This window comes from Rhincodon typus, chromosome 35, assembly GCF_021869965.1.
Source record: "Rhincodon typus isolate 14 chromosome 35, sRhiTyp1.1, whole genome shotgun sequence".
Taxonomy (NCBI): Eukaryota; Metazoa; Chordata; class Chondrichthyes; order Orectolobiformes; family Rhincodontidae; genus Rhincodon; species Rhincodon typus.
The window spans coordinates 4,722,931-4,749,928 of record NC_063366.1 but is presented as its reverse complement, the minus strand read 5'-3'; the positions used below and the strand labels follow the sequence as shown (position 1 = coordinate 4,749,928).

The 26,998-nt window shown below is 42.5% G+C and overlaps 1 protein-coding gene across 1 annotated transcript in view; it reads left to right on the top strand.

The window, feature by feature from the left end:
• Positions 1-5,853: 5,853 nt before the first annotated feature.
• LOC109923660 (zinc finger protein 91-like) overlaps positions 5,854-26,998 on the top strand; it is a 48,512-nt gene continuing 27,367 nt past the window's right edge. Inside the window, exons 1-3 of the mRNA XM_048616464.1 lie at positions 5,854-7,480; positions 20,749-21,444; positions 22,425-22,507. Of these exons, the coding sequence (XP_048472421.1) occupies positions 5,979-7,480; positions 20,749-21,444; positions 22,425-22,507 (2,281 nt within the window). The 5' untranslated portion in view covers positions 5,854-5,978. The remainder of the gene's footprint in view (positions 7,481-20,748; positions 21,445-22,424; positions 22,508-26,998) is intronic.

The following is a 26,998-nucleotide window of genomic DNA, read 5'->3' as shown; positions in this document are numbered from 1 at the left end:
AAGGGTCTAGGCCCGAAACGTCAGCCTCTCTGCTCCTATGATGCTGCTTGGCCTGCTGTGTTCATCCAGCCCTGCACCTTGTTGTCTCGGATTCTCCAGCATCTGCAGTTCCTACTATCTCTCGTTACGAATACAGTTAGTTTTGCTAAAATGCGCATGGTTAACGCGAATTGGCTGTAACGCGATTGATCAATAGTGGGCACTGTTTAGATAACGCAAACTTTCTGCTGTACAGGTATAGCGATTTTCTTTTAACGCAATTTTCTGAGGCGATTTATCTAGCACGAGGTCACGCAAGAACACAATTGTCGCGTTATAGGAGAACTACCTGTATGAGAAAGTGAGGTGTATTTTTTTTAACTCATTAACAGTAACCAGAGCAAGGGTGGCAGATTTCCTTCCCTAAAGGGCATTAACGAAACAGACAGGTTTTTCCTCAACAATCAACAACTGTTTCACGGTCATCGTGGACTGTTAATTCCAGCTTGATATTGTATTCAAATTCCACCATCTGCCATGATGGGATTCAAACTCAGATTGTCATAACATCTTTGAGCATAAGAAAATATCTCCCTGGAACATTGGAGATAACAAGGTGTAGAGCTGGATGAACACAGCAGGCCAAGCAGCATCAGAGGAGCAGGAAAGCTGACGTTTCGGGCCTAGACCCTTCTTCAGAAATGGGGGAGGGGAAGGGGGTTCTGAAATAAATAGGGAGAGAGGGGGAGGCGGATAGAAGGTGGATAAAGGAGAAGATAGGTGGAGAGGAGACAGACAGGTCAAAGAGGCGGTGAGTGTAGATGAGGAGTTAGGGAGGGGATAGGTTAGTCCAGGGAGGACGGACAGGTCAAGGGGGCGGGATGAGGTTAGTAGGTAGGAGATGTGGGTGGGGCTTGAGGTGGGAGGAGGGGATCCCTCGAACATTACCTGGGTCTGTGGATAGTGATAATATCACTAGGCTATCACCTCCCCCTGTAACTATCTGGGTGGTGCAAAGTGTCTGAGGATTTCAACTGATTTCCTATTGTTCAGTTCTGTGTATGTGTTGGAAGCTGATCTTGTGGATGGGAAATGGTCAGGTGTCTTTTCAAATCCCTTCAAGACTTCCTTATCCTTCTAAACTCCTTAGAAATGAAAAAATATAGAGGCTTTCATGACTACCAGATGTCCCAAAGTGCTTCATAGCCAATTAAATACTTCTGAAGTGTCGACACTGTCTTAACGTAAGAAATGCAGCCGCCAGTGTGTTCACAGCAAGGGCCCACAAGCAGCAATATGATAATCAAATCATCTATTTCCTGGTTGTGTTGATTCATTGAACTTTACAGTTTGCGTAGAGAGTGATAACTTTTAAAATTGTTTGAATTCTCAGTATCAACTCAAAGGAATAAGTAAAGTTACATATTTAGGAATTTTACACTAACAAACCAAGACCAACAATAAGTGGTAAGTAACTTAAGTTGCAGAAAAGAAAATACCTCTTTAACGTTTAACATAACAGAATAACATACAATGTACAGATTTACAATTTTTAAAGAATCCAGTTCAACATCCCACTCAACTTCCCAACAGGTTTGCTTCTCTTCATTTCACTGAATGATAACTTTGAGTGACTGTCAAAAGGTGTTCCTCAGTTTTCAGACAAATTCTGAATCAATTTCCAACACTGAGGCTCCCTACAATGATTACTTTCCCAGCCACACTAGGACAAATCTTTCAGAGTCTTTCAGTTGTCACAAGATGTATCTCTTCAATCAGTGACCATATTCCCTCCCATATTTTGCCTGGCAGCCTACAGAAAAGACACCCTCTCCTCTCTGCTGATCACACTGACTGCATTCCTTGGCTTCCCTCTCTGTCTTTTTCCGTGTCCCAAAAACAGAAAGTCTCTCCAGTCAGCCTCAGCTCCTCTTGCCTTTGTTTTCAGGTGTGGTAACTTTGTACAGTAAAGTTGGTTATCCAGATCCCAAGCATCTGGAATTTTCATGCAACTGGCATCCAAGATTTAAAAGGGAAATTCCAGGTGCTAGGGATCTGGAAAACAGGGACTCTTCTATGTTAGCAATTGGAAGGGAATAATGGATCAGATACTTTATCAAAGTTAGTTCAAGGCTTACCTTAAGACAGAATCAACTATCATGGACAGGTATACCAGTCCTCACTACTCATTTTTAGAATACACATTCAGCTTGTGGCAGCAACAAGTCGAGTTCTTCCAGCCACCACCAGTGTTTCTTATGCAACCAACAGATTTAGGTAGCCTATACTTCTGATTTTCTGTGTGTGCCAGATACTGGGGAGATTATTGTATCTTGCTCCGCAAGTCTCAACCAGTGCCTATTGTAAGCAAACCCCCAGCCTGATTCTGGGTAAAATTATACAACTCCCCACCAACCCCCATTCCAGGTGAAATATAACAATCAAGACACTTTGCACTTGTAGCACACTTCTCAACAGTGGGGAGGATTGGAGTGATCAGAACTCTCCTCCTGTTACTTGACTGGTTTCCACAATTGTCAACAAGTTGTGGTAGGACTACAGAACTTTGTTCGATTTGTTGGTTATAGGACTGTTTTGTTCTCGGAACATCGGAACAGGAGTAGGCCATTCATCCCCTTGAGCCTGTTCCACTATTCAATGAGATCATGGCTGATCTGTAGCCTAACTCCATGTTCCTGCCTTTGGTCCATATCCCTTAATACCTTTGCTTTACAAAAGTTTATCTATCTTAAATTTAAAATTAACAACTGATCCACCATGCTATTTGTGAAAGAGAGATCCAAACATCTACCACCCCTTGTGTATCGAAGTGCTTCCTAACATCTCTCCTGAATGTCTGGCCCTAATTCTCACATTATGCCCCCTAATTCTAGAATCTCCAGCTAGTGGAAATAGTGTATCTACACTGTCTTTTCTGGTTAATATCTTTAAGACTTCAATTAGATCACCCCTTAACTTTCTAAATTCTACAAAGAAAACAAGCCCAATTTCTACAATCTGGCCCCATAACTTAATCCCTGAAATCCAGGTATGATTCTTGTAAACCTGCGTTGTCCAAGACCAATAATTCTTTTCTAAGGTGTGGTCTACTCACAGTATTCCAAGTGGGTTCTAATCATACAGCTTTACTTCTGTATCCTTGATCTCAGACTCTGGTCCTCCAGGTGAAAAGGCCAGCTTTCTTGAATATTTTCTGCACCTGTTTGTGATATTTTAAAGATCTGTATACCTGAACCCCCAAATCTGTGGTCATCCACTTCAAAATATTTAACTTCATATCATCAAGAAATGAGCTATTTTTTTGTTCCAAAATGGATAATCTCACATTTACTTAAATTGAACTCCATCTGCCATGGTTTTGCCCATTCACTTAATCTATCAATATCCCTTGTAACTTTATGCCATCATCTACACGGTTTACAATGTCGCCTGATTTTGTGTCATCAATAAATTTGGATATATGACTTTCTAATGACATTATCTAAATCGTTAATAAATAATATGAATAATTGAGGCCCTAACACACATCTATGTGGGACACACTGGTCCCATCCTATCAATATGAGTACATACCCATTATTCCTACTTTGTCACCTGCCACTCAACCAATTTCCCAACCCTATCAGTAATTTGCCCTCAATTCTGTAGACGTTGATAGTTAACACTCTCTTATGTGGCACTTTATCAAATGCCTTCTGGAGGTCCATGTAAACAACATCCACAGATCTTCCCCTGTCCATTGTCTTAGTCACCTTTCCAAAAAATTCAATGAGATTTGTCACGCATGACCTAACTGTCATTACATCCATGCTGGCTCCCCTGATTAATTGAAAATTTTCAAGGTGTTCAGTTACCCTATCCTTGACTCCAACAATTTCTCCACCGCAGATGTTAGGCTAACTGGTCTAATATTTCCTGGTTTTCCTATTTTGCTCTTCTTAAAAATCAGGCAACATGTGCAATTTTCCAATCTAGAGGGTTGATTCTTGTATCTAGGGAACTCGAAAGATTATAGTTTGGGTGTCTACACTGTGCTGCTCTACTTCCTTTAACATCCTTGGGTGGAAACCGCCACGTCCCAGGATTTGTCACTCATTAATTCCATTAATTTCCTCCTTCCTGATGTTTTATATAATGTAAATTTTTATTCAGTCCCTGTTCTTGATCTACTATTAATTTCCTCAGGACTTCTGGCAAGCTTTTCTCCTTTTCTACCCAAAATTTTTTACTTTTTCTGTTGAGGCAAAGTAATTAGTCAACATGACTGTCATTGACAATATCCCCATTTTCAGTCTTTCGTGGGCCAACGTTGCTCCTGACCACCCGCATTCCCTTTATGTATTAAAGTTTCCTTTAATAATCTGTTGCCATAACTCATACAAGCTGCTTTGTGGCCCTTCGGTGATCTTTGTATCTCTGCCATTCAGCTGAATCTGTGCTTACTTTTTGCATTTTTATAAGCTCTTTATTTTAGTTTTACTCTTGTCTCTTTAGTTGTCCATGGATGCTTTTTTTTCTGTGAAGTGGAGCTTCTCCCTCTTAGGGGCATAAACTGATTTTGTATTATTTTGAATTTTTTTTAAACATTCTCTACTGTATTTCAGCTGTTTCACCAATTCACAGATTTTCCCAGTTTATACTGTGGATAGTCTCTGTTTCATTTCGTTAAAGTTGGCCATACATAAATCTAAAACTCTAGTGGCTGATTCATGCTTTTCATTTTCAAACGTTACATTGAATATGATCGTATTATGATGACCCCGTTTGATAAATGTTCACACACAATTACTGATTAAATCTGGCTCATTACTCATTACTAAATCCAATGTTGCTTGTCCCCTTGTTACATCTAAGACATTACCTGTTTATTATTACCTGCTACTCTTGGTGTTAAGCCTTGATGTTAACCATTCACTTGGTTTAAATCTATCCCAAATGCTGCCCTGACCTGTCCACTGGTTTGATGATAATTATGGAATGTGGGCTGTGGTAGGCTGTGAGGTTGTGGTGGAATAAATCCTGCTGCTGCTTATGGCTCACTGCATACTATAGAGACCCAGTTTTGGGATCTGTCCTTAGTCTACCTCCCTTGTAGTGATGAACATAGTGAAGGACTCATTCATCAGTTGTGGGGGAGTGGTAGTTTTCCTTGAACACGTTTGACCTGACACGATGAGATTCTACAAAGTCAATGTTAAGGACTTCCCCACCTGCCAATGGAATTGGACGTACTCGAGGATGGTGACTGAGAAGTGTAGGATGTTTCCAGATTGATTCATTCAGTAATCAGAGCTAATAGCAAATTGAGAGCCCATATTACAAACAGCCTGACTAAATTTCCATTGTCTGCTCCTGGTCACTATCCAGTGAGCTGGCTGGAAACAGATGGTGTGCAGCAGGAAAAAGAAAGGACTTGCATCTGTTTCCCTCCACAGGGTAAAGCACACTCACTGTGGAAGAGCCTCTAACTGAGGAATCAGCCCCTTCAGCAAAGGAGGACAAGGAGTTAGAGGAAATCATTTTTTTTCCTGTTTTACAGCTGGATTGCACTGTACCACACCAGAGAACACAGAGGATAGACTCCACAGATAGATCCTGACCATCACCCAAGGAACAACTGTACAACTGTGGAAAGACATCCAGTCCCTTCACAGCATTGCTCAACACAGAGAAGGTTGGGCAGTGAAACTTTCCTCTGGAAATCAATCAGTCAGGGGAGCTTTAACAGATCATCAGGTCTGAAACTGGTCAGTGGTGCAGGGCCTTCATCTGAACCAACTTTTCTGAAGGTTTGGCTGTGGGTGATCAGTCAGGGTGACGTTAAGAAGAACTGTGAGTGGCTACAAGTGCAGTGAGAATTTCAATCATTCATCGAGCCTCATGAACTACTGACTCTTGCCTCTAGGTGAAAGGCAATTCACCGGTTCATAAAGTCACTTAAAAATAAGGTGTACAACTGATAACACAAGAGCTGCTTCATGGAAGAGAAACCCTTCAAGTCTGAGCTGTGTGATGAAGCTTTTGAACACAAGTTGATGCTTGAGACTGACCAGCAAATTCACACTCAGGAGAAGCCATTCAACTGTGAGGATTGTAACAAGGCATTTGTACAGTTATCAGGCCGAGTAATTCATCAGCACATTCACTCTGGAGAGAAGCCATTTAAATGTGAAGTTTGCAACAAAACGTTCATAGAGCTATCAAACCTCTGCACACACCAACACGTTCATACTGGGGAAAAGCCATTCAAGTGTGAGGTGTGTAACAGGGGCTTTGCACAGTCATCAGGCCTGGTGTGTCACCGGCGCATTCACACAGGTGACAAACCATTCACATGCGAGGTATGTGAAAAATCATTCTCACGGTCATCACTCTTACTTATACACCAACGCATTCACACAGGGGAGAAACCATACACATGTGATGTCTGTATCAAATCATTTTCATCACGATCGACCCTCCGTGTACATCGACGAATCCACACAGGGGAGAAGCCATTCACATGTGAGGTGTGTGATAAATCATTTTTAGACTCATCCACCCTCCGTAAACATCAACGTATTCACAAAGGAGAGAAACCATTCACATGTGATGTGTGTGACAAATCATTTTCAGACTCGTCGACCCTCCGTAAACATCAACGTATTCACACAGGGGAGAAACCTTTCACTTGTGAAGTGTGTAACAAATCATTCTCAAGGTCACCGAACCTCCTGCTTCATCAGAGGATTCATACGGGGGAGAAACCATTTATGTGTAATGTGTGTGATAAATCATTCTCAAGGACATCAGACCTCCTGCTACATCAAAGGATTCACACAGGAGAGAAACCTTTCACATGTGAGGTGTGCAACAAAGCATTTTCAAGGTCATCGATATTGGTGATCCATAAAAGGATTCACACAGGGCAGAAACCATTCACATGTGAAGCATGCAACAAATCGTTCACCAGTTCATCAAACCTCCTGCTCCATCAGAGAATTCATACAGGGGAGAAACCATTCACATGTGAAGTATGCAACAAATCTTTCTCAAGGTCATCAATCCTTCTGGTCCACCAGAGGATTCACACAGGGGAGAAACCATTCAAGTGTGAGGTGTGTGACAAATCATTCTCGCAGTCGTCTACCCTCCTTGTGCATCAACACATTCACACGGGGGAGAAACCATTCATGTGTAAGATATGTGAGAAGGCTTTCTCCACATCATCAGATCTCCGCAAACACCAACAAATTCATGCTGGGGATAAACCATTTACGTGTGAGATGTGTCACAAATCCATCTTTCTATCATCACACTTTAGTGCACAGCAACGTGTCCACACAGGGGAGAAGCCATTTTGGTGTGACGTTTGTGACAGGACTTTCGCCCAGTCAGCATATCTGCTGGTCCATCAATGCACTCTCACTGGGGAAAAACCCTATCGATGTGAGTTTTGTAATAAAGTTTTCACACAGTGGTTGGATTTCCTGGAACATCAGCGAACTCATATGGGATGACCTAACAAGGCTCTTGCTCGATCTGTCCTCCAGAGTGTGTAACGGTGTACACAGTCTCACGGTGCAGGGTGTTCAGTGGGACTGGGACACAGAACAAGAAGCAGCTTTCACTCCCATCAAACACCTAGTGATGACATCACCAGTGCTGAGGGATTATGATGTCAACAATGGAGCCACCCTGCAGTGTGATGTCAGTGACACAGGACTTGGAGCAATCCCCATGCAGTGAGGGCAACCCGTTGTATTTGTATCCAGAGAGTTAACATGCACTGAATAACAATGTGCACAGGCTGAGAAAGAGAGCTGGACCTGTGAATTTTTGGCAGAGAGAAATTGATGGTGAAGGCTGGGCAGAAGCCACTTTGAAACATATTTCTCAAACTATCCATATCTGTCCCTAGGTGTTTGAAAATTATGTTACTTTGTTTGCCAGGATATCACTTGGAAGTGAGATAGAAGCAGGGGAAACAAGTGTACATCACTGACATGCTGTCAAGAGCTGCACTCTTTCTGATGGAATTTGGTAATTCTAGTATAGTGCATGAAATCTTCTAGATTCAACAGCATAACATGTTCTGAAAGCCATCAATCCAGTAGAGGTACTGATCTGACAGATAAACATTTGACTCACATCAAAAAACTACATAATGAGATGCAGCTCTTCAAATGCTCTGGGAAATAGTGATGAAAGGGTGACTTGAATCTATTGTGGAGACCTCTGTTGCTGTAAGAGAGGATTGGACAAACAGAGATGATCACCCTAGATGGCATCTTGTCCAAAAGGAGCAGGGTCATTATTCCAAAATAGAGCCTGAAACACATCCACATAAACCTTCAAGGAATCAGATCTAGTCCGAGGAAGGTAAGAGATGTGTCCTACTGCCCAAACATGAGCAATGAGATGAAGGACCACATCAGCCAGTGCAGTGCATGTAATGAACATCAAAATAAACAAGATAAAGAGTTGCTCATTGCTCGTGCCATCCCAGACAGCTCATGGATGAAGCTTGGAATAGAGCTGTTCATTCTCACTGGAACTTATTATCTCATCACAGTTAACGACTCCTCAGACAGCAGCAAGTTCAAACAGCTAACATCAATAACTTCCAGTGAGTTTGTAGAATGTTTAAAAACACACTTCAGGGTCAGAAATGTCATGAAAACTGATGATCAGGCAGGTCTGACTTCCTCAATTGTTTAGGAAATTGAATAACCATCAGTCCAAGAGGTCAGTAATTCCCCAACAATGCAAACAATCAGTAGCAAAAATTACCAGAACAGCAACACTTGCCACAAGAACAACATTTCCCAAGAGGCAATGTCACCTCTGGAACCAAAGGATTGAATGGCCACCTCACACATGAACCATGGGAAGACCTCAACACTTCAAAGATTGTGAGCAATGCTGCGTAGAAACAGGCATAATTAAAAGTGACTGGAAAAAACACCAGGTTTTTACTTTGTGAGTGGTAATTTACCTTATGGAATACAAATGTGAAGTAACTTGTAATCGAGAGTTCACGTGATTATATTCATATCTTGGGTTGATGTTTGGTTGATAACCTTTGAACAATGTGGCTTCATTTCATAAACATATCTCGTCATTGACGTAAATAAATATTTCTGGATGATATCTGTGCTTTGGCTCAGTGTCCAGTTCAATTTAGGTAGTTTCTATGTTCTGGGAACAGTGTCCAGTTCAGACCGGGTGATTCATGTGCTCTCTGTCCAGTTCAGACCAGGTGATTCCTGCGTTTTGGATTCAGTTCTGACCCAGAAGAGGAAGCAGGTTATTGAATGTGGATGAGAGTTGCGGGAAAGTTCGAAAGACACATGACTGATGTTAGGTACAAAAATAGTTTTTCCTAGAAGGTGTTTGTTCAGAGCTGAGAAAATAATTTTAAGGGTATCACTTTGTGAAAGCAGGAGTGTTTGATTAGAGTTCCGCAGGTTGTTCAGGGTCGAGAAAATCTCTCAGTTGTGTGAATATTTAAGGAAAAGGTCTCACTGCTCACACCACCAGAAGTAAAGCAAAAGCATCAAACCTACAGATTTAACAGGGAAGGGAAATTTATTTGGATTTTGATTAATTGTAAACTAATGGTATGAGGGAGTAGATGGGATTTTGGTTTACTGGGTGTTTGAAATATAAACTATATATAGCTCGGTTTGTTTTATTTTACTTTTCCTTCTTTTGTGCAATACACCTCTTTTCTTGTTAAAACCAAATCTGCAGCATGTTCTGCTTACTTGAAAGTGAAAGACCACATTAAATTAAACAAAGCGTGATCTATTTTAACAGATTTCATTCTGGTATCTGATTTGTCCAATAGTAACATGAGCTGAAATCATAACACTGTTAAGTGTTGAAGTTTGCAAATTATGAGCAGTTTAAGTTGTAAGGTTGTAGCTTTTGGAGAAACTGGACATTATCCTCAGAGCAGAGAAAGTTCTGGGGAAGTTTAATTTTAGTGTTCAGAAGCATAAGAGTTTTAAATTAATTAAGTAGGGAGAAACTGTTTCACTGGTAGCCAAAGGACACATTTAAAATAATTGGCAAAAACAGAATAGGACAAGTGGAAGAGAAACGCTTTTATTCAATGAATTGTTCCGATCTATAATGCATGGAGAAAAAGGGTGACAGAAAGATTCCTGAGCAACTTGCCAAAGGGAATTGGAATGATACTTTGGAAAGTAATAGTTGCAGGGCTCGGTGAAAGAGTTGGGGAGCAAGAATAACAACTTTACGGAGAGCTGATAAAGGTAGCATGAGCCATATGATCTCCTGCACTTTAATGTTCAATTAACCTAGAGGATACAATCAGTTTTAAGGACTGCCCACAGACCAGGTCACCCAGAAACAGGAAACTAAACACTATTAGCAGCAACGTGAGTGGGCACAGGCTACTTGTAAACAGGGTGAAGTTTGATGGAGAGACTAATGGCCCAGGAAAGGTGGAAGATTCAATTATCCTGGATGTCCCAGATGCTAGGAGCAGGGCTGACTGTCAGAGGGCTGGGCTGTCACTCAGCGTAGGCATAGATGGATAGGATGGGACAGAGATCCCTAGAACAGCACGAAAAATGCAAGAGAAACTCAGTAGGTCTGGCAGCATCTATGGAGAGAGAAACCAAATTAATGTTTCAAGTGCCGTACGACTTTTCTTCAGAAATGAAAAGGCTATTTTTGACTCAGGGGAATAGATAATGTGAAGGACCAGTGTAAAAAGACAAAGGGATTGTTAATTGTAGCTAAAAAGGAATAGAGATGTAGAGTAGAGGTGCTATTTAAGGTGTGAAAGGGAGAAAATGGGTCCTTGATGACAGCAAAGTAAACAGTACACACACAAAACGAGGCTGCTGGCAGGGTGGGAGGTGGATGGATTCAAGGGTACAAAGCAGCCGTGATTTCAGTTCCCACTGCTTGGAGCTGCAGTTTACAGTTACACACCTCCAATTCCAGCTACCACCCAAATGACAGCCATTTGGGCTTGTGTGCTCAGATTTCAACTGGCTCAACTAGATCACGTCGAACTGGGAAGTACAGTGACTCAGAAAGTCCAACCTATTTCCCACTCTTCTGCCCTCACCCTTTCTCTTCCCTTCCACAACACCACAGCTCAGCGCAAGCATCAACCAACAGCATCTCATTTTCCACTTGGGTCCCTGCGGTCTTCAGGATTCAATATTGAGTTCAATAATTTTAGAACCAGAACATCTTCTTCCATGTCTTTTATCCACCCCAACACCCAAGGCCTTGTATGTTTTCAGCACAGCCAACTCATTTCACTATAACCCTTTCTCCCTGGTATAATATCATCCATCCCTTTGTCTCCCAAACTGTCACTCGCTGTCCCTCAGGGCTTCATCTCTGCCTATGCACTTGCTCCCTCCGTCTTCAGCATGCATAGCATCTTTTCCTAACTGCTGTCAGTTCTGAAGAAGGGTCACTGGACTTGAAACATTACCTCTGCTTTCTCTACAGCAATTTCTTGTTTTCAGATTTCCAGCTTCTGCAGTTCCTTGCTTTATTTTACTGTTTAACTCGCTGCTACATCTCTTCCATGTATGCCCACCATGAAGAAGTTCTGCTCCTCTCTGCGATAGGATTTCCATTCTGATCATTCTTCTTGCTCACCTTCATTACTTTCATTCTCACTTCTTCTGGTGTTTGACAAGGTATTTGCCAAAACTTGCTTTCACAGCCACATCTAATTTCTCAGTGACTGCCTATGATTCAACATTCACACCATGTGGATTCGAACTGAAGTTTCATCTGTTGTCTTTCAAATCCACTCAGGATCACAGGTATCTCCAGGGTGTACAATGCTCCTCAAACACCTCTTCTCATTGTGAGCTGAGGGCCATACTCAGTGCCATGTGCCACTACATGCACACTCTCGACCTCTCCATAAGCATCGCCTCACGTTATCTCAGAGCTGTCCTGCCTCAGAGTTCCACTTCATTCTCCACTCATCAACGTTCTAACAAGAAACTTTTTATCTTCCTTTCAGGCATTTAGGAACACAAACTTCAGAAATTCAGAGGTAGCCACACTCCTATGGAACCTTGCCCCCATCCTCTTCCCTCTGACTCCCTTTTCCTAACCCCGCCTCTTATCAGGTATTTACTATCCCGTCCGATCTTCTGCTGTCCGATGCTAGATGTTCTGCAGTCAGCAAAGGTCTTAGTTTTATACATCTGCCCCTTGCCCCCACAAATTTCAGGTACAACATGACATTGAACTCCTTTTCCGTCACCTGCACTTCCATGCCCATTTCTTTTGACAGCAGTCCTCTCCCCATCCCACACACCCTTTCACCTCCCTACAACATTCTCCCACCACTTGCACCCCTTCCCTCTGGCCTTTTACCTGCCCTTGACCTGTTCATTGAGAACTGTTGACGTGAAATTTGTCCGCATAATTTGTTTGCATACCCCCACCCATTCAAACCTATGTCTCTCTGAACTGACTGCACACCGTGCTCTCAGACCCAAGCCTGCCAACAAGAGTGGTGTCATTGTTGTCTGATGTACTGTCTTCTACATTGCAGAGGCTGAGTGCCAGCTCTTGGACATCTCCTCCTAACTCCCCTGGATGATAACCCACCATTGATCATTAGTCTGTTGTGTACACAACAGTAACTTATTTCACTGTGTCTTTCCCTGACAGCCTCCCAAGCTCACAGTCTCCTAACCCAATTCAGCCTGCTTCTACCTTTCTCCCAAAATCCACAAATGAACTGCTGGGCAGACCCATTGTTTCTGTCTGTTCCTGTCCCACAGAACTGATTTCTTTCTGCCTCGACATGATTTTTTTCTCCGTGTCCAGTCCCTTCCCACTTACATCAACAAAATCTTTTGATGCTTTATGTCATTTTCAGAATTTCCAGTTCATAGGCACTAGCCATCACCTCTTCACCATTGACAGGCAATCTTTTTTACATGTCCATCCCCCACCAGGTGGTCTCTGCTTCTTCATAGAAAGAAGGCCTATCCCTGTCTACTACCACCCTCTTCGAATTTGTCCTCACTTTGATCAACTTACCCTTTAACACCTTTCACTTTCTTCAGATCAAAGGTGTGTCCATGGGTATCCGCATGGGCCCCAGTTATGCCTGTCTCTTTGTGGGATACGTGGAACATTCCTTGTTTCAATCCTACTCCATTTACAGTTGCACACCTCCAACTCTTTCTCCAGTACACCAATAACATCATTGGTACTGCTTTCCTTTCTCATTCAGAATTGGAAAACATGTATTGATTTCACTTCCAATTTCCATCCTGCTTTTAGTTACAATTGGCCCATCTCTGAATCTTTCCTTCCCTTCATCGACATCTCTGTTCCTATTTCTAGGGACAGGGTGGCAACCAATATCCATTATAAACCCACTGACTCCAACATTTACTTGGACAATACATCCTCACTCCTTCCTTTCTGTAAAGAACTCAGAATTCCCATGACTGTAGTTGACACAACCCAGAGCCATGTCTGACCAGTTTCCTGTACTTCTGCTCTCATCCTACAACGCTGACAGGATTCTCATCCCCAACATCTGCATCCAAAGAATCATAAGCTGCCATTACTGCCCCCTCCAGCAGAATACCACCATCAGACACACATTCCCCTCCCCTTGTCGGCATTTTGCAGGGACTGATCCCTCTGGATCATCCTGGTCCACTCTTCCTCCACTCCAGATACCTCCTGACACCCCACAGCATCTTCCCAAGCAATCACAGAAGATGCAATACTGCTGTTTACTTCCTTCCTCCTCACTATCAAGGCTCCTGATACACCTAAAGTGAAGCAGTGATTTACTCGTACTTCCCTCAAACTAATCTACATATTCGCTGTTCACAATGAGGTCTCCTCTACATTGGGAAGATCAAACACAAACTGGGCAATCCTTTGTGGAACACCTACATTCTATCTACAAAATGACCTGAAGCTTTCAGTTGCCTGCTACTTCAATACACCAGCATGTTCACTGGCCAACCTCTCTGCCTCAGGACTGCTGAAGTACTCCGGCAAGGCTCAGTGCAAGCCAGAGGAACTGCATCTCACTTTCCACTTGGGGACTCTGCAGCCATCAGGACTCAAAATCGAGTTCAATAATCTTAGAACCTGAACACCTTCTTTATGTTGTTTATCCATTCCATCACCACAGGCCCTTTATGTCTTACGTCTATTCCAACACCACAGGCCCTGTCATGACATGGGCTGCTATCAGCATATGCAACACATTTTCACCTACTTATGGTCCCCATTATCAGCTTTTCTTTCTCCCTAGCATACTATCACCCATCCCCTTGCCTGCCTAATTATTGTTCTCTTTTTAGGGGGCTCTATCTTTGCTTATCTGCTCACTCCTTCCCCCTCCTTTGTCATCTTCAGCATATATTATGGGATACAATTTGGAAAAAGTTGTTCCTTCACTCACCACCTCCTCACTTGGTTTTCAGTCCCATCTGGTTCACTAATGTCTGGCCTACATGCGACTCCACGCCCACAGTAATGTGGTTGACACTTACCTGCCCTCTGGGCCGTTAGGGATGGGCAATAAATGCTAGTCAAGCCAGGGATGCCCAAATCCCATGAATAAATAAATAATGCCATCTTTTCCAACTACTATCAGTTCTAAAGAAGGGTAATTGGAATTTGATTGTTAACTCTGCTTTCAGATGCTGCCAGACCTACTGTTTTTCTCGAGCAACGTGTTTTTGTTTCAGAAAGTCCTGCCGATGTAATGTGATGAGCAGTGATTGACACATTGTATGGGCAGGGTCTTATGCTACCCTTACCTCTGGTTGAGAGATAGTAAGAACTGCTGATGCTGGAGTCAGAGATAACACAGTGTGGAGCTGGAGGAGCACAGCACGCCAGGCAGCATCAGAGGAGGAGAAAAGCTGACGAAACAAAGAAGGGTGCCGACCGGAAACGTCAACTTTCCTGTTCCTCTGATGCTGCCTGGTCTGCTGTCCACCTCCAGCACCACATTGTGTAATCTCTTATCTCTGGTTGGTTGCGACCGATGTCAATCACAGCGCAAAAGCAGTCTATACTCTTCCTCTTCCAGAGGTGGTTCACTTCCTAAAGGGACTGAAAACCAAGTGAGAAGATGGTGAGTGAAGGAGCAGCTTTTATACAAATTGTATCCCATAATATCCACACCAATCTTCAGGCAGTCTGACTATCCTGTGGGTAATCAGGGGTGGAAATGTCCCTTATGCCGTGTGAGAAGATCCAGCTGAGAGAGCTGTTTACTCGGTGCTTTGTGCTGAACTGTTTGACTGGAGCTGTGTGTTGGATATTGAATGTGTTTATTGGAAGCGTTTCCCTTCTGATTTCCAGGCTGAGTTTTGTTGATGGCTCATGAACATGAGAAGGTGAGGTGTAATTATCTGGCAGGTGCAGAGTGTCTGAGGATTTTTACTTATCTCCTAATGTTGAGTTCTCTGTGTGTTTTGGGACTGTGAATGGTCAGGTCTCCCTGTTTTGCGATCTGGATATTTCCTGTCTTTTCAAAGCCTACTAAGACCACCACTGCCTAATCTCTGTAACCTGCTCAGAATAGGTAAGAAAAAAAATAACTATGCTTTTAAAGAAAGCCTCCCATGACCCACTTGATGTCCCAAAGCAATTTACAGGCATCGAATTACTTTTGAAACATGGTCACTGTTGTGTAAGTTTGGAAACAGCAGACAGTGTATGTACAGTAAACGCTTAACTGCACCTGAATGAAATAGCCTGTAAAACCAGACGACTGTTCAGAGTCATCCCAATTAATATGGATCTTGAGAGTCCATGTAAACTCGGCTGGACAAGCATTGCAGATTTTGTTCTCTAAAGGACATTAGTGAACCAGACGTCATTTATAACAATTGTTGATAATTTCATACTCATTTTTTACTGAGTCCACCTTTATGTTTCAGATTGTATTTAATGAATACAAATTCCATCAGTTGCCATGCATAAGATTTGAATTTAGACCCCAAAACATTAGCCTGGGCTACTGGATTAGCAGTGCAATGCCACCATTTCCAGCTTTGCTCTTTTGGCATCGAATTACATTGAAGGCGCTCTTGACTCTTACTGTGAAGCAGCCTCCCACTGAAGAAACATTGATTGCGAGGGATTGTGGATTTTTGCTGTCTTTAGCTGTTCTGGCCTACATATGACTCCAGACATACAATAATGTGGTTAGCTGCTCTTTGAAATAGCTTAGTGAGCCATTCAGTTGTATCAGCCTGCTGAAGAGTCTGATCAAAGGAACAAAACCGGATGGATCACTTGACAATGTCACCAGAACAATAAAGGCAAGCACAGAACAAAAAAAACAGAAATCCGAATGTTGGACATCTGAAACAAAAACGGAAATAGCTGGAAAAACTCAGATCTGACAGCATCTGTGGAGAGAATACAGTTAATGTTTTGGGTCCAATGACCCTTTTTCAAAACTGGTTATATCAAAGAAAAGGTGGTATATATACTGAAGATAGGGGCAGGGAGTGGGAAGGAGTGAACAATGGGTGGAAATGGAGCCCGGAGAGAGAGAGAGGACAACAGTTGGGCAGATAAAGGAATGAATAATGGTGAGGTGGGGGGACAGAAAATATGCTAATGGGGATCAATAGAAAATGGGTGCTCAGCTCATGTGATGACAAAGCCTGGTGTCTAGGGGTGAGGGAAGGGCATGGAAGAAGGTGTTCTGCCCTAAAATTATTAAACTTGACATTGAGTCCTGAAGACTGCAGGGTCCCCAAGCTATTCTTCCAGCTTGCACTGAAGAACTTTGTTGGAGCACTGCAGAAAGCCTGATCCAGAAATTTTGCCCAGAGGACATGGTGGTAGGGGTGAAATGGCAGGGAACTGGAAACTCAGGGTCATTTTTACAGGCAGAACATTGGTGCCTCCCAGTCTGCATTTTATCTCCCCAGTGTAGATGAAACACGTTGTGAGCACCAAATACAGTAGATTAGATTGAGTGAAGTGCAAGTAGATTGCTGCTTCACCTTAAATAGTGAGGAGAGAAGAAGTAAACAGGCAGGTATTGCACTTTCTGCAAGGGAAGAGGCTGTGGGGGTGTGGAGAGGTGTTGGAATTGGAGGAGGGCCGACCAGAACATCCCGGAGGGAACGGCCCATGTGGAAGCTGACAAGGGAGGGAAATGTATGTCTGGTGGTGGCATCCTGCTGGAGGTGGCAGCAACGGTGACTTAGGATTCTTTGGATGTGATGCCAGTGGGGGGATAACGAGGACCACAACGACCTTATTGGTTTTGTGGGAGGGAAATGAAAGGGTGAGGGCAGGAGATGGGTAAGATATGGCTAAGGGCCCTGTTGACCACATGATGTGAAATTCTTGGTTGAGAAAAAAGATAGACATTTTTGAGGACCCCCACCATGGAAGATGCATCATCAGAACAGATGTGTCAGAGACAGAGAAACTGGGAGAATGGCAAGGTGTGAGAGAGAGGACAACAGTTGGGCAGATAAAGGAATGAATAATGGTGAGGTGGGAGGACAGAAAATATGCTAATGGAGATCAATAGTAAGTGAAACTGGGTTCTCAGCCCATGTGATGACAAAGCCTGGTGTCTAGGGGTGAGGGAAGGGCATGGAAGAAGGTGTTCTGCCCTAAAATTATTAAACTTGACATTGAGTCCTGAAGACTGCAGTGTCCCCAAGCTATTCTTCCAGCTTGCACTTTACAGGAAAAGGGGTGTGAGGATGTGTAGTCCAAGTAACTGTGAGAGTCAGTCAGTTTGTAATGGATATCAGTCACCAGCCTATCTCTAGAAATGGAATCAGAGATGTCGATGAAGGGAAGGAAGGAGTCAGATGAACCAGGTGAAGGTGAGAACTGGATGGAAATTGGGGAGGGAATGATCTTGTGATACTATTGCTAAACTATTAATCAGAAATTGAGCTAATGTTATTAGGACCCGGGTTCGAACCCCACTATGGCACATGGTTAAATTTAAATTCAATTTAAAAAATCAGGAGTTAAGAATCTACTAATGACCATGAAACCATTGCTGATTGTCAGAAAAATTAATCTCAGTCATTAATGTCCTTTAGGAAAGGTAATTTGTCATCCTGATACAGTGCGGAGCTGGAGGAACACGGCAGGTCAGGCAGCATCAGAAGAGTAGGAGAGTCAATGTTTCAGGCCTAAACCCTTCATCAGTCCTGACACTCCTACTCTTCTGATGCTGCCTGACCTGCTGTGTTCCACATCGATTCTGACTCCAGCATCTGCAGTTCTTCAATTTGTCATCCTGACCTGGTTGACCTATATGTGACTGCAGACCCACAGCAACGTGGTTGACTCTTAACTGCCTCTGAAATGGCCTAACAAACCACTCAGTTGTATCAATTGCTACAAAGTCTCAACAAAGAAATGAAATCAGATGGACCACCCGGCATTGACCTCGGCGCCAGAAAAGACAACAGAAACTGCCCTGTCGATCCTGAAAAGTCCTACATACTAACATGTGTGGACTGTTGCCAAAATTGGGACAGCCTGACATAGTCATACTCATGGAATCATACTTGAAAGACAACGTCCCAGACACCACCATCACCATCCCTGGATATGACATGTCCTACTGGCAACCTTTTTAGCATGTCTTCTTTATCTATCACTATACTGTTCAGTTTTCAACTGGGCAACTATCACTATCTTCTGATTTGGTAAAGACAGAAGCAAAATATTTATTTAGTACCTCTGCCATACCCTTCACTTCAGTGAGCAGCTATCCCTGCTTGTTCCTTATGGGCCCCACTAAACTTTTACTATTAATATGTTTGAAGAACATTTTACTAATTGTTTTAGTGCAGCTGCAATCCTTTCCTTATGCTTCCTCTTATTCTTCCTCATTTCAGACTTAGCCTCTCTCCTGCATTTGAGATACCCTTCCTGATTTCTGTTGCTATTGTTATTCATAAGCATCATATGCTTCCTTATTTTCTCATTAAAATCCTTAATCATCCAGGGTACTCTACCTTTGGATACCCATATTTATGTTTCATGGGTTTGTGCCTAGCTGGCACCCTATTCATCTCACATTTGAAATTCTCTCATTTTTCAGCCACTGTTTTATCCATCAAAATGTGTTTTCATTCAATGTACACCTGTTCAACTTTTAGACCACTAAAATCTGCCTATTTCCGGTCTAGGATCTTAACTGTAGACTTTTTTAAAAATCCTTTTCCAAGTGTTCCAGGAAGTTCTCCTGCCCACATTGCAGGAAGTTCTCCCCTTCCATGCCAGACACCCTACTTTTTTCCCCAGACGACTCTCCGGTAATTGAAATCACCAAGTATCACAACCCTACCTGTCCTGCAGATTTCCATAGCCTACTTACAAATGCTCTCTTCTACTTCCTCCCTACTATAATAAATACAAGGTCACTGCTCCCTTCCTGTTGCTCACCTCCAACTATAAAGATTCTAATTCAGGAACCGTATCTCTTCAAGGGCAACGATACCATCTTTGACCATGACACCCCCCCACTTTTTTTTTTAAACCCACACTGCTTCTACTAAAAGCACTATGTCCCAGGATATTAAGTATCCAGTCCTGGTCTGGCTTGAGCCACATTTCTGTCAATGCTACTATGTCATATCCCCCAGCTCAATTTCTGTTTCCAGTTCCGCAGTTTTCTTCACTATACTCAACGCATTTATGTTCATATAATTTAACTCTGCCCTTATCTCTTTCTTGCCTACTGGAAGGCAATCATTTCTTTGTTCGCTGTCAACACTCAAACCTTCTTTCATTTCTTTTTCTCCATTCACCATCTTTTCTCTTTTACCCACGCTGGTACTTCCAAAACTAGGCCCATTTGTCAACCCACACCACTGCCTTACAAGTTTAAATGGCTGAACATGAACCTGAAGTCCCCAGCCTTTCCCAAAAGCCTAAGCTTGGATTTGATATTTTGTCCTGTGCAGTCTGAGCAAGTGCAATGTATCTAATTTTCCAGGATAACAGTCCATTCAATCAGCTACATTGAAGCAATATTTTCCTTAGCTTTCAGCACATTCTGTAAAGCACTTTTTCTTCAAATAATTTTGTAAAAGAAAGCAAGAAATTTCAAAATCATCAATGAGTTGACATTTCTCTTTTTATTTTAAACACTTTTTTAAGGATAAAACTATTCTTCACAAGCACAAAATCAGCTTATGATGAATCAGCAGCCCTTTTACTAAAAATGAGCAGCGGGACCCTTCAACAGAAGAGGATGAAGATTTGGAGAAAATCATGTTTTCTTTTCCTGTTTTACAGAAGGATTGCAGTGTACTACACCGGAGAATACAGAAAAAGGATAGACACTACCGATAGATCTTGACCATCACCCAAGGAACGGCTACTGCGGGAAGGCATCCAGTCCCTTCACAGCATTGCTCAATGCAGAGAAGGTTGGGTAGTGAAACGATCATCTGGAAATCGGTCGGGTCAGGGGAGCTTTGACTTATCATCAGCTCTGAAACTGGTTAGCGGTGTGGAGCCTTCCATCAGAACCAACCTTTTTGAAGGTTCGGCTGTGGGTGATCAGTCAGGGTGAGGCTGGGAAGAAGTGTGAGTGGCTCCAAGTGTGGTGAGAGCTTCAGTCATTCATCAAGCCTGATGAACTACTGATTCATTCAATCAGAGATTGTTTGAATGTGAAGTGTGTGAGGAGGGCTTCACAGATTCATCAAATCTCCAAACATACAAGGTGCATTTGTTTTATAATTGTTAACACAAAGTCAGCTACATGGAACAAAAACCTTTCAAATGTGAGGTGTGTGGTAAAGCTTTTGTTGCCTCTTCGAGCCTGCTGAGACACCAGAGGAATCACACAGGGAAGAAACCCTTCAGGTGTGAAATTTGTAAGATGGCTTTTACCCAATCCTCGGATCTGCTGAAGCACCAGAGAATTCATACTGGGGAGAAACCATTCACATGTAAGGTGTGTGACAAATCATTCTCACGATCTGAGAACCTCCAGACACACCAACGCATGCACACTGGGGAGAAACCATTCACATGTGAGGTATGTGATAAATCGTTTTCATCATCATCTGAACTCCGTGTACACCAACGTATTCACACAGGAGAGAAGCCATTTACGTGCAAGGTGTGCAACAAATCATTCTCGCAGTCATCGAACCTCCGCGCACATCAGCATGTTCACACAGGGGAGAAACCTTTCTTGTGCAAGATGTGTGGCAAATCATTCTCAGACTTAGCAGGACTCTGTATACACCAACGCATTCACACTGGGGAGAAACCATTCACATGTGGGCAGTGTGACAAGTCATTTTCACAATTATCAAACTTCCGTACACACCAGCACATTCACACAAAAGAGAAACCGTTTAAGTGTAAGGTTTGCAAGAAATCATTCTCAAGGTCATCACACCTCCTGCTCCATCAGAGGGTTCACACAAGGGAGTAAACATTCAAAAATGAGGTTTATGACTAAACTTTAGTAATGTTTTTACTTCTGGGATGCATGCAGATTTGAATGGGAGAAACTTCTCAGGAGTGACGTGTGTGACAAAGCTTTCACACAGTGTCTACTCAGCTCCATCAACACACACACACAGGGGAGAAACTCGATCAGTTGTTCAGTCTGCTGGAACATCAGCAAACACACAACAGGGTAACCAATAGATGACAAGTCGTATCAATTAACTGTTGGATTTGTGAATTGTCTAGCCAAGTCCTGTTATCAGTGTGTAACGGTGTACACAGTCTCACAATTCAGGGTGTTCAGTGGGACTGGGACGTAGAACAAGAAGCAGCTTTCACTCCCATCGAACACCTAGTGATGACATCACCAGTGCTGAGGGATTATGATGTCAACAATGGAGCCACCCTGCAGTGTGATGTCAGTGACACAGGACTTGGAGCAACCTCCAGGCAGTGAGGGCAACCCGTTAGGTTTGTATCCAGTGCATTAACACACACTGAATAACAATGTGCACAAATGGAGAAACAGAGTCTGGCTATTGTCTTTATTTGTGAGCTTTTCAACCAGCACCTATTTGGAGAGATAAAATAATGGTTGTGTCTGAGCACAAGCCAAATCAAAGCATCTTTCTCCAATCACTTCTATCTGGTCCACAGTATTTGCAAAGGATGTTACTTCATTTGCAGAGATATCACTTGGAAGTGAAATACAACCAATGAAAGCAAAACTGACATACCGTCGAGAGCGACACTCTCTGAAGGAAGTTGATGCTGAAACAAACTGTGATATTTTCCAGATTCAACAAGAAACAACAGCACAACATGCTCTGAAAATCACTAACCTAACAGACATCTAATCTGATAGACAAGAGTCTTGCTCAGATGAAACCAACTACACATCAAATCACCAAGCTAAACAAGATAAACAGCTACTCATGACTCGTGACATTCCCAAACAGGCCATGGATGAATCTTGGAGTACAGCTCTTCACTCTCACTGGAACTGATCATCTTGTCACAGTTGATTACTATTCAGACAATGGTGAGTTAGAGCAGCTGATGAATGTCTGACAGCACACTTCAGTTGGCACGACTTACTTGACATTGTGATCAGTGACGATGACTTTAATTCATCAGTCAAAAATTCAGATACTTCAGCACTACACATCATCTCCACACTAGTGAAAATTGCCAAAAACATCATTTAAAAAATCAGCCAGTTCTGGCAATGATGTGTAGAAGATAATGTTGGAGTGGAGAAACATTACTGAAGACATGACAAGTTGACAAGTCCACTACCTAATGTCACTATCCACCCATACTATTGTTCAAAATGCTGAAAAAACTGAGGTAGAAATAGGAATGAGTTACAAGACCAAAGTGAACCAACAACCAAATTTCACTTTGATAAAGCTGCCAAATCATTTCCAGGGCTAATTGTTAGGGAGCCAGTCAGAATACAGACATTTCAATGCACTTCACGGGAATCAGCTCACTTGACAATAGGGACCCATGGAGAGAAGGTGTCACCTCAGTTTTAACACAAAGCAACTGAAAATCCAGATCCATCATCAGAACTGCAGTCATCTATGTGCATTGTAGAAGCTGTTCCTTCATAGCAGGTAACTAATGAAACAGTTCAATGACTGACTGAACACGAAACTGAATGATCATCATGGAGGTCAAATGTTCGCCAATAAATGCAACAAATCAGCAGCAACAGTTACCACAGCAACATTCCAAAAGAATCACGAGCAGACACCAGATGAACAGCCAACTTCTATGCACAACATAAGATCTATCAATGCAGGATCATTTTCTTCATGGAATCTGTATGTGAAGTAACTTACAAGCAAGTGTATGCATTTCTTTTGAAATGAACAGAGGAATGTTTGGATAAATTTTACACTCTTGATTTGAATTATTGTTGTCACGTACCTAAGTACAGTGAAAAGTTTTGTTTTGCAACCAGTTCAGGCCGATCATGGCAAACAAGGCCATACAGATCATTGGGTGTTTAGACAAAGTGAGGCATACAAGATTACGACTGCACGGGAGGTGCACAAAAGCAAGGTCAACACTAGATTTGAAATTAAGGAGGTCTGTTCGGCAGTCGAATAACAGCAGGAAGAAGCTGTTCTTGAACCTTTTGGTGTGTGTGTGTTCAAACTTCTGTATCTTCTACCTTACAGAAGAGGTTGGAAGAGAGTATTACAGGGGTAGGAGGGGACTTTGATAATGTTGGCAGCCTTTCCTCAGCAACAAGAGTAAATAGAGTCCACAGATAGGAGGTTGGCTTCCGTGATGGTCTGGGCTGTGCACAACTTTCAGTAGTTCCTTACAGTCCTGGGCAGAGCAAGCGGTTATGTACCCAGATAGAGTGCTTTCTGTTGTGCATCTATATAAAAGTTGGTGATTGTCCTTATGGACATACCAAATTTCCTAAACCTCCTGAGGAAGAAGAAGTGTTGTTGTCCTTTCTTGACCACTGCATCTGCATGGGAGGTCCAGGACAGATTGTTGGTTATTGTTACCCCTAGGAACTTGATGCCCTTGACCATCTCCATTGATGTAGACGGAGTGTGTCCTCCCCCTTTCTTTCTGAAGTCAATGAGCAGTTCTTTTGATTTGCTGATATTGAGAGAGAGAGATTGTTATGAATAGAATACAATCCCTCTAGTTGGAAACAGGCCATTTAGCCCATCGAGTCCTCACCGAATCTCCAAAGAGCAGCCTATCCAGACCCAAACCTCTACCCTATCTCTGTAACCCTGCAGTTCCCATGACTAACCCATCCAGCTTGCACATCCCTGAACAATATGGGCATTTTAGCATGGCCAATTCACCTAATCTGCATATCTTTGGACTGTGGGAAGAAACCCACGCAGACATGGGGACAAGATGCAAACTCCACACAGACAGTCGCCCAAGGCTGGAATCGACCCTGGGTCCATGGCGATATGAGGCAGCAGGGCTAACAACTGAGCACTGTGCTGCCCATGCTCTATCCCTGGGTAGTCTCAAACCATCAGCCTTTTGGTTAATGACTGATCACACTGAACAATTGCACCACAACACCAACGTCTCTATCTTCTTTCCATAGAACATAGAACATTACAGCGCAGTACAGGCCCTTCGGCCCTCGATGTTGCGCCAACCTGTGAAACCAATCTGAAGCCCATCTAACCTAAACTATTCCATTATCATCCATATGTTTATCCAATGACCATTTAAATGCCCTTAAAGTTGGCAAGTCTACTATTTTTGCAGGCAGGGCATTCCACGCCCTTACTACTCTCTGAGTAAAGAGAGTATTAATAAGTTTGAAGTAATTATGTGTAAATAAAGGTTTTAGTGCAGTAGCAATTTTACACAACACATGGAACATTGTTTAATGTTAGTCGTGTTAGTCAAAATATTTTTGGAGCAACATGAGTTTCCTGAAGTTTGAGAAACTGACTGGTGGAATGGAGGTGACTTTGAGCAGTAGATCAGGTGGAGATTTAAACTTGTTATTTTCCTATCTGAATAAAACCTCACTTATTGCAGCTGCTGTCTCAGTTCCCCTGGTAGATGTTGACAGAGATTTCTAGTGTGAGAATAGCATCCTTCATCCTCAGAGGCTTTCAAACTGACATCATCAGTGGGGATGTGTATCCTTGGATGTGTTTGACAGCAGATCAGAAGAGGAAGACCCACAACGCCCAAGGCAGTGATGAGGTGCAGTGATGAGGTGCAGTGATAAGATCAGCACATGCACAGGATGGAAGGGTGCAGACCTGATTCTCATGGACAAGATGAGCTCAGAGAGACCACGAGGAGAACAACTGGAAAAGATTTGAATTCAGGACTAGAACAGGGAGCACTCCTGGAAATGTGTTCCGGGTTTTTAAAGGAATTTAGATAATTTTAGGTTAGTTCAGTTTGGTTGAGCTTGCCTAACTTGAAATCTTGAATTTACCCATTTAATGCACATAGTTCAAAGGCTTCAAGTTCAACCAGAAGATACCATCAGGCAAGACAAGATATTGAATTAATGAATAATATCAGTGTTTAGTAAGTACAATCAAATAAGACATTCATTTAACAACAAAGAACTATTTAAGGAACAAACCAATGACACAAAGTTACACATCAGAAACATAAGACCAACTATTAAAAGTTGTAGATTAGAGTTCATGGCCAGTGTATTTTTCTCAGAGTGAAGGGCCAGGGCAGCAAATCAAGGGAACCCAAGGGATATCAAGAGTTTGATTAAAAAAGGAAGAAAGCACATTAGATAAAAAGCATTAAAACAAGAGAATCCCTTCAAAAGGGGTGCATGAAGGGGGTGCTTAAAAAAAGAAATCAGGAGAGCAAGAAGAGGCCACAAAATATCATTGGCAGAGAGGATTAAGGAAAATCTAAAGACATTTACCAGCAAGAGGATTACCAGGGAAAAATTGGGGCCTATTAGAAACCAAAAAAGCAATCTGCGCGTGGAGCCAGAGGACGTGGGTGAAGTCTTAAATTACTATTTTTTTTATCTGTATCCAGAGGAAAAAGACATTGTAGCCAAGGATCTGAATTGGGATGGTGAGATTCTAGACCGTGTAATGATTAATAATGAGGAGTATTAGATGTTTTAACAAGCATAAAGACACATAAATTGCCAGGGCCGGCTGCAGTGAGAGGCAAGGAAGGAGATTGCTGGGGCCCTGGTGGAGAAATTTAAAATTTTGCTGGCCACAGATGAAGTGCCAGATGACTGGACAATTGTTAATGTGCTTTCTTTGCTTAAGCACAGCAGGGATAAGCCAGATAATTACAGACCAGTGAGTCTGACAGCGGTAGTGGGGAACTTATTGGAAAAAGTTCTGAGGAACAGGATTAATCATCACTTGAAAGATAGGGATTGATCAGGAACAGCCAGCATGGATTTGTTGGGAGTTCCTCTCTGACTAATTTAGTTGAGTTTTTTGAAGAAGGTGACTAAATATATTGATGAGAGTAGTGTGGTTGATGTGGTTTACGTGGACTTCAGTGAGGTCTTTGACAAGGGCCCACATGGAAGGCTGGTCCAAATGATGACAGCCCATGGCATTTAAGGCAAGTTGACGAACTGGCTCCAAAATCGGCTTACAAATAGGGTGATAATGGAGGGTTTTTGTGATTGGAAGTCTGTGACCACACAGGGATAGGTGCTGGGACCCTTGCTGTTTATTATGTACATTAATGAATTTGATATGAATGTAGAAGGTATAATTGTTAATTTTCATACGATGACACAAAAATTATTGGTGTTGTTGATTGTGAGAAAGGTGGTCTCAGGCTACTATGACATTGATCAGCTGGTAAAATGGCAAAGCAAGACAAATTTGGAATTTAATCCTGATTTGTGTGAGGTGATGCCGTTTTTAAGGTCTAATAAGGGACAGATATACACAACACATGGTACATCCTTATGGAGTTCTGAGGAACAAAGGGACCTTGGTGTACAAGTCCATATATCCCTGAAGGTGTCAGCACAGGTAGACAGGGTGATGAAGAAGGC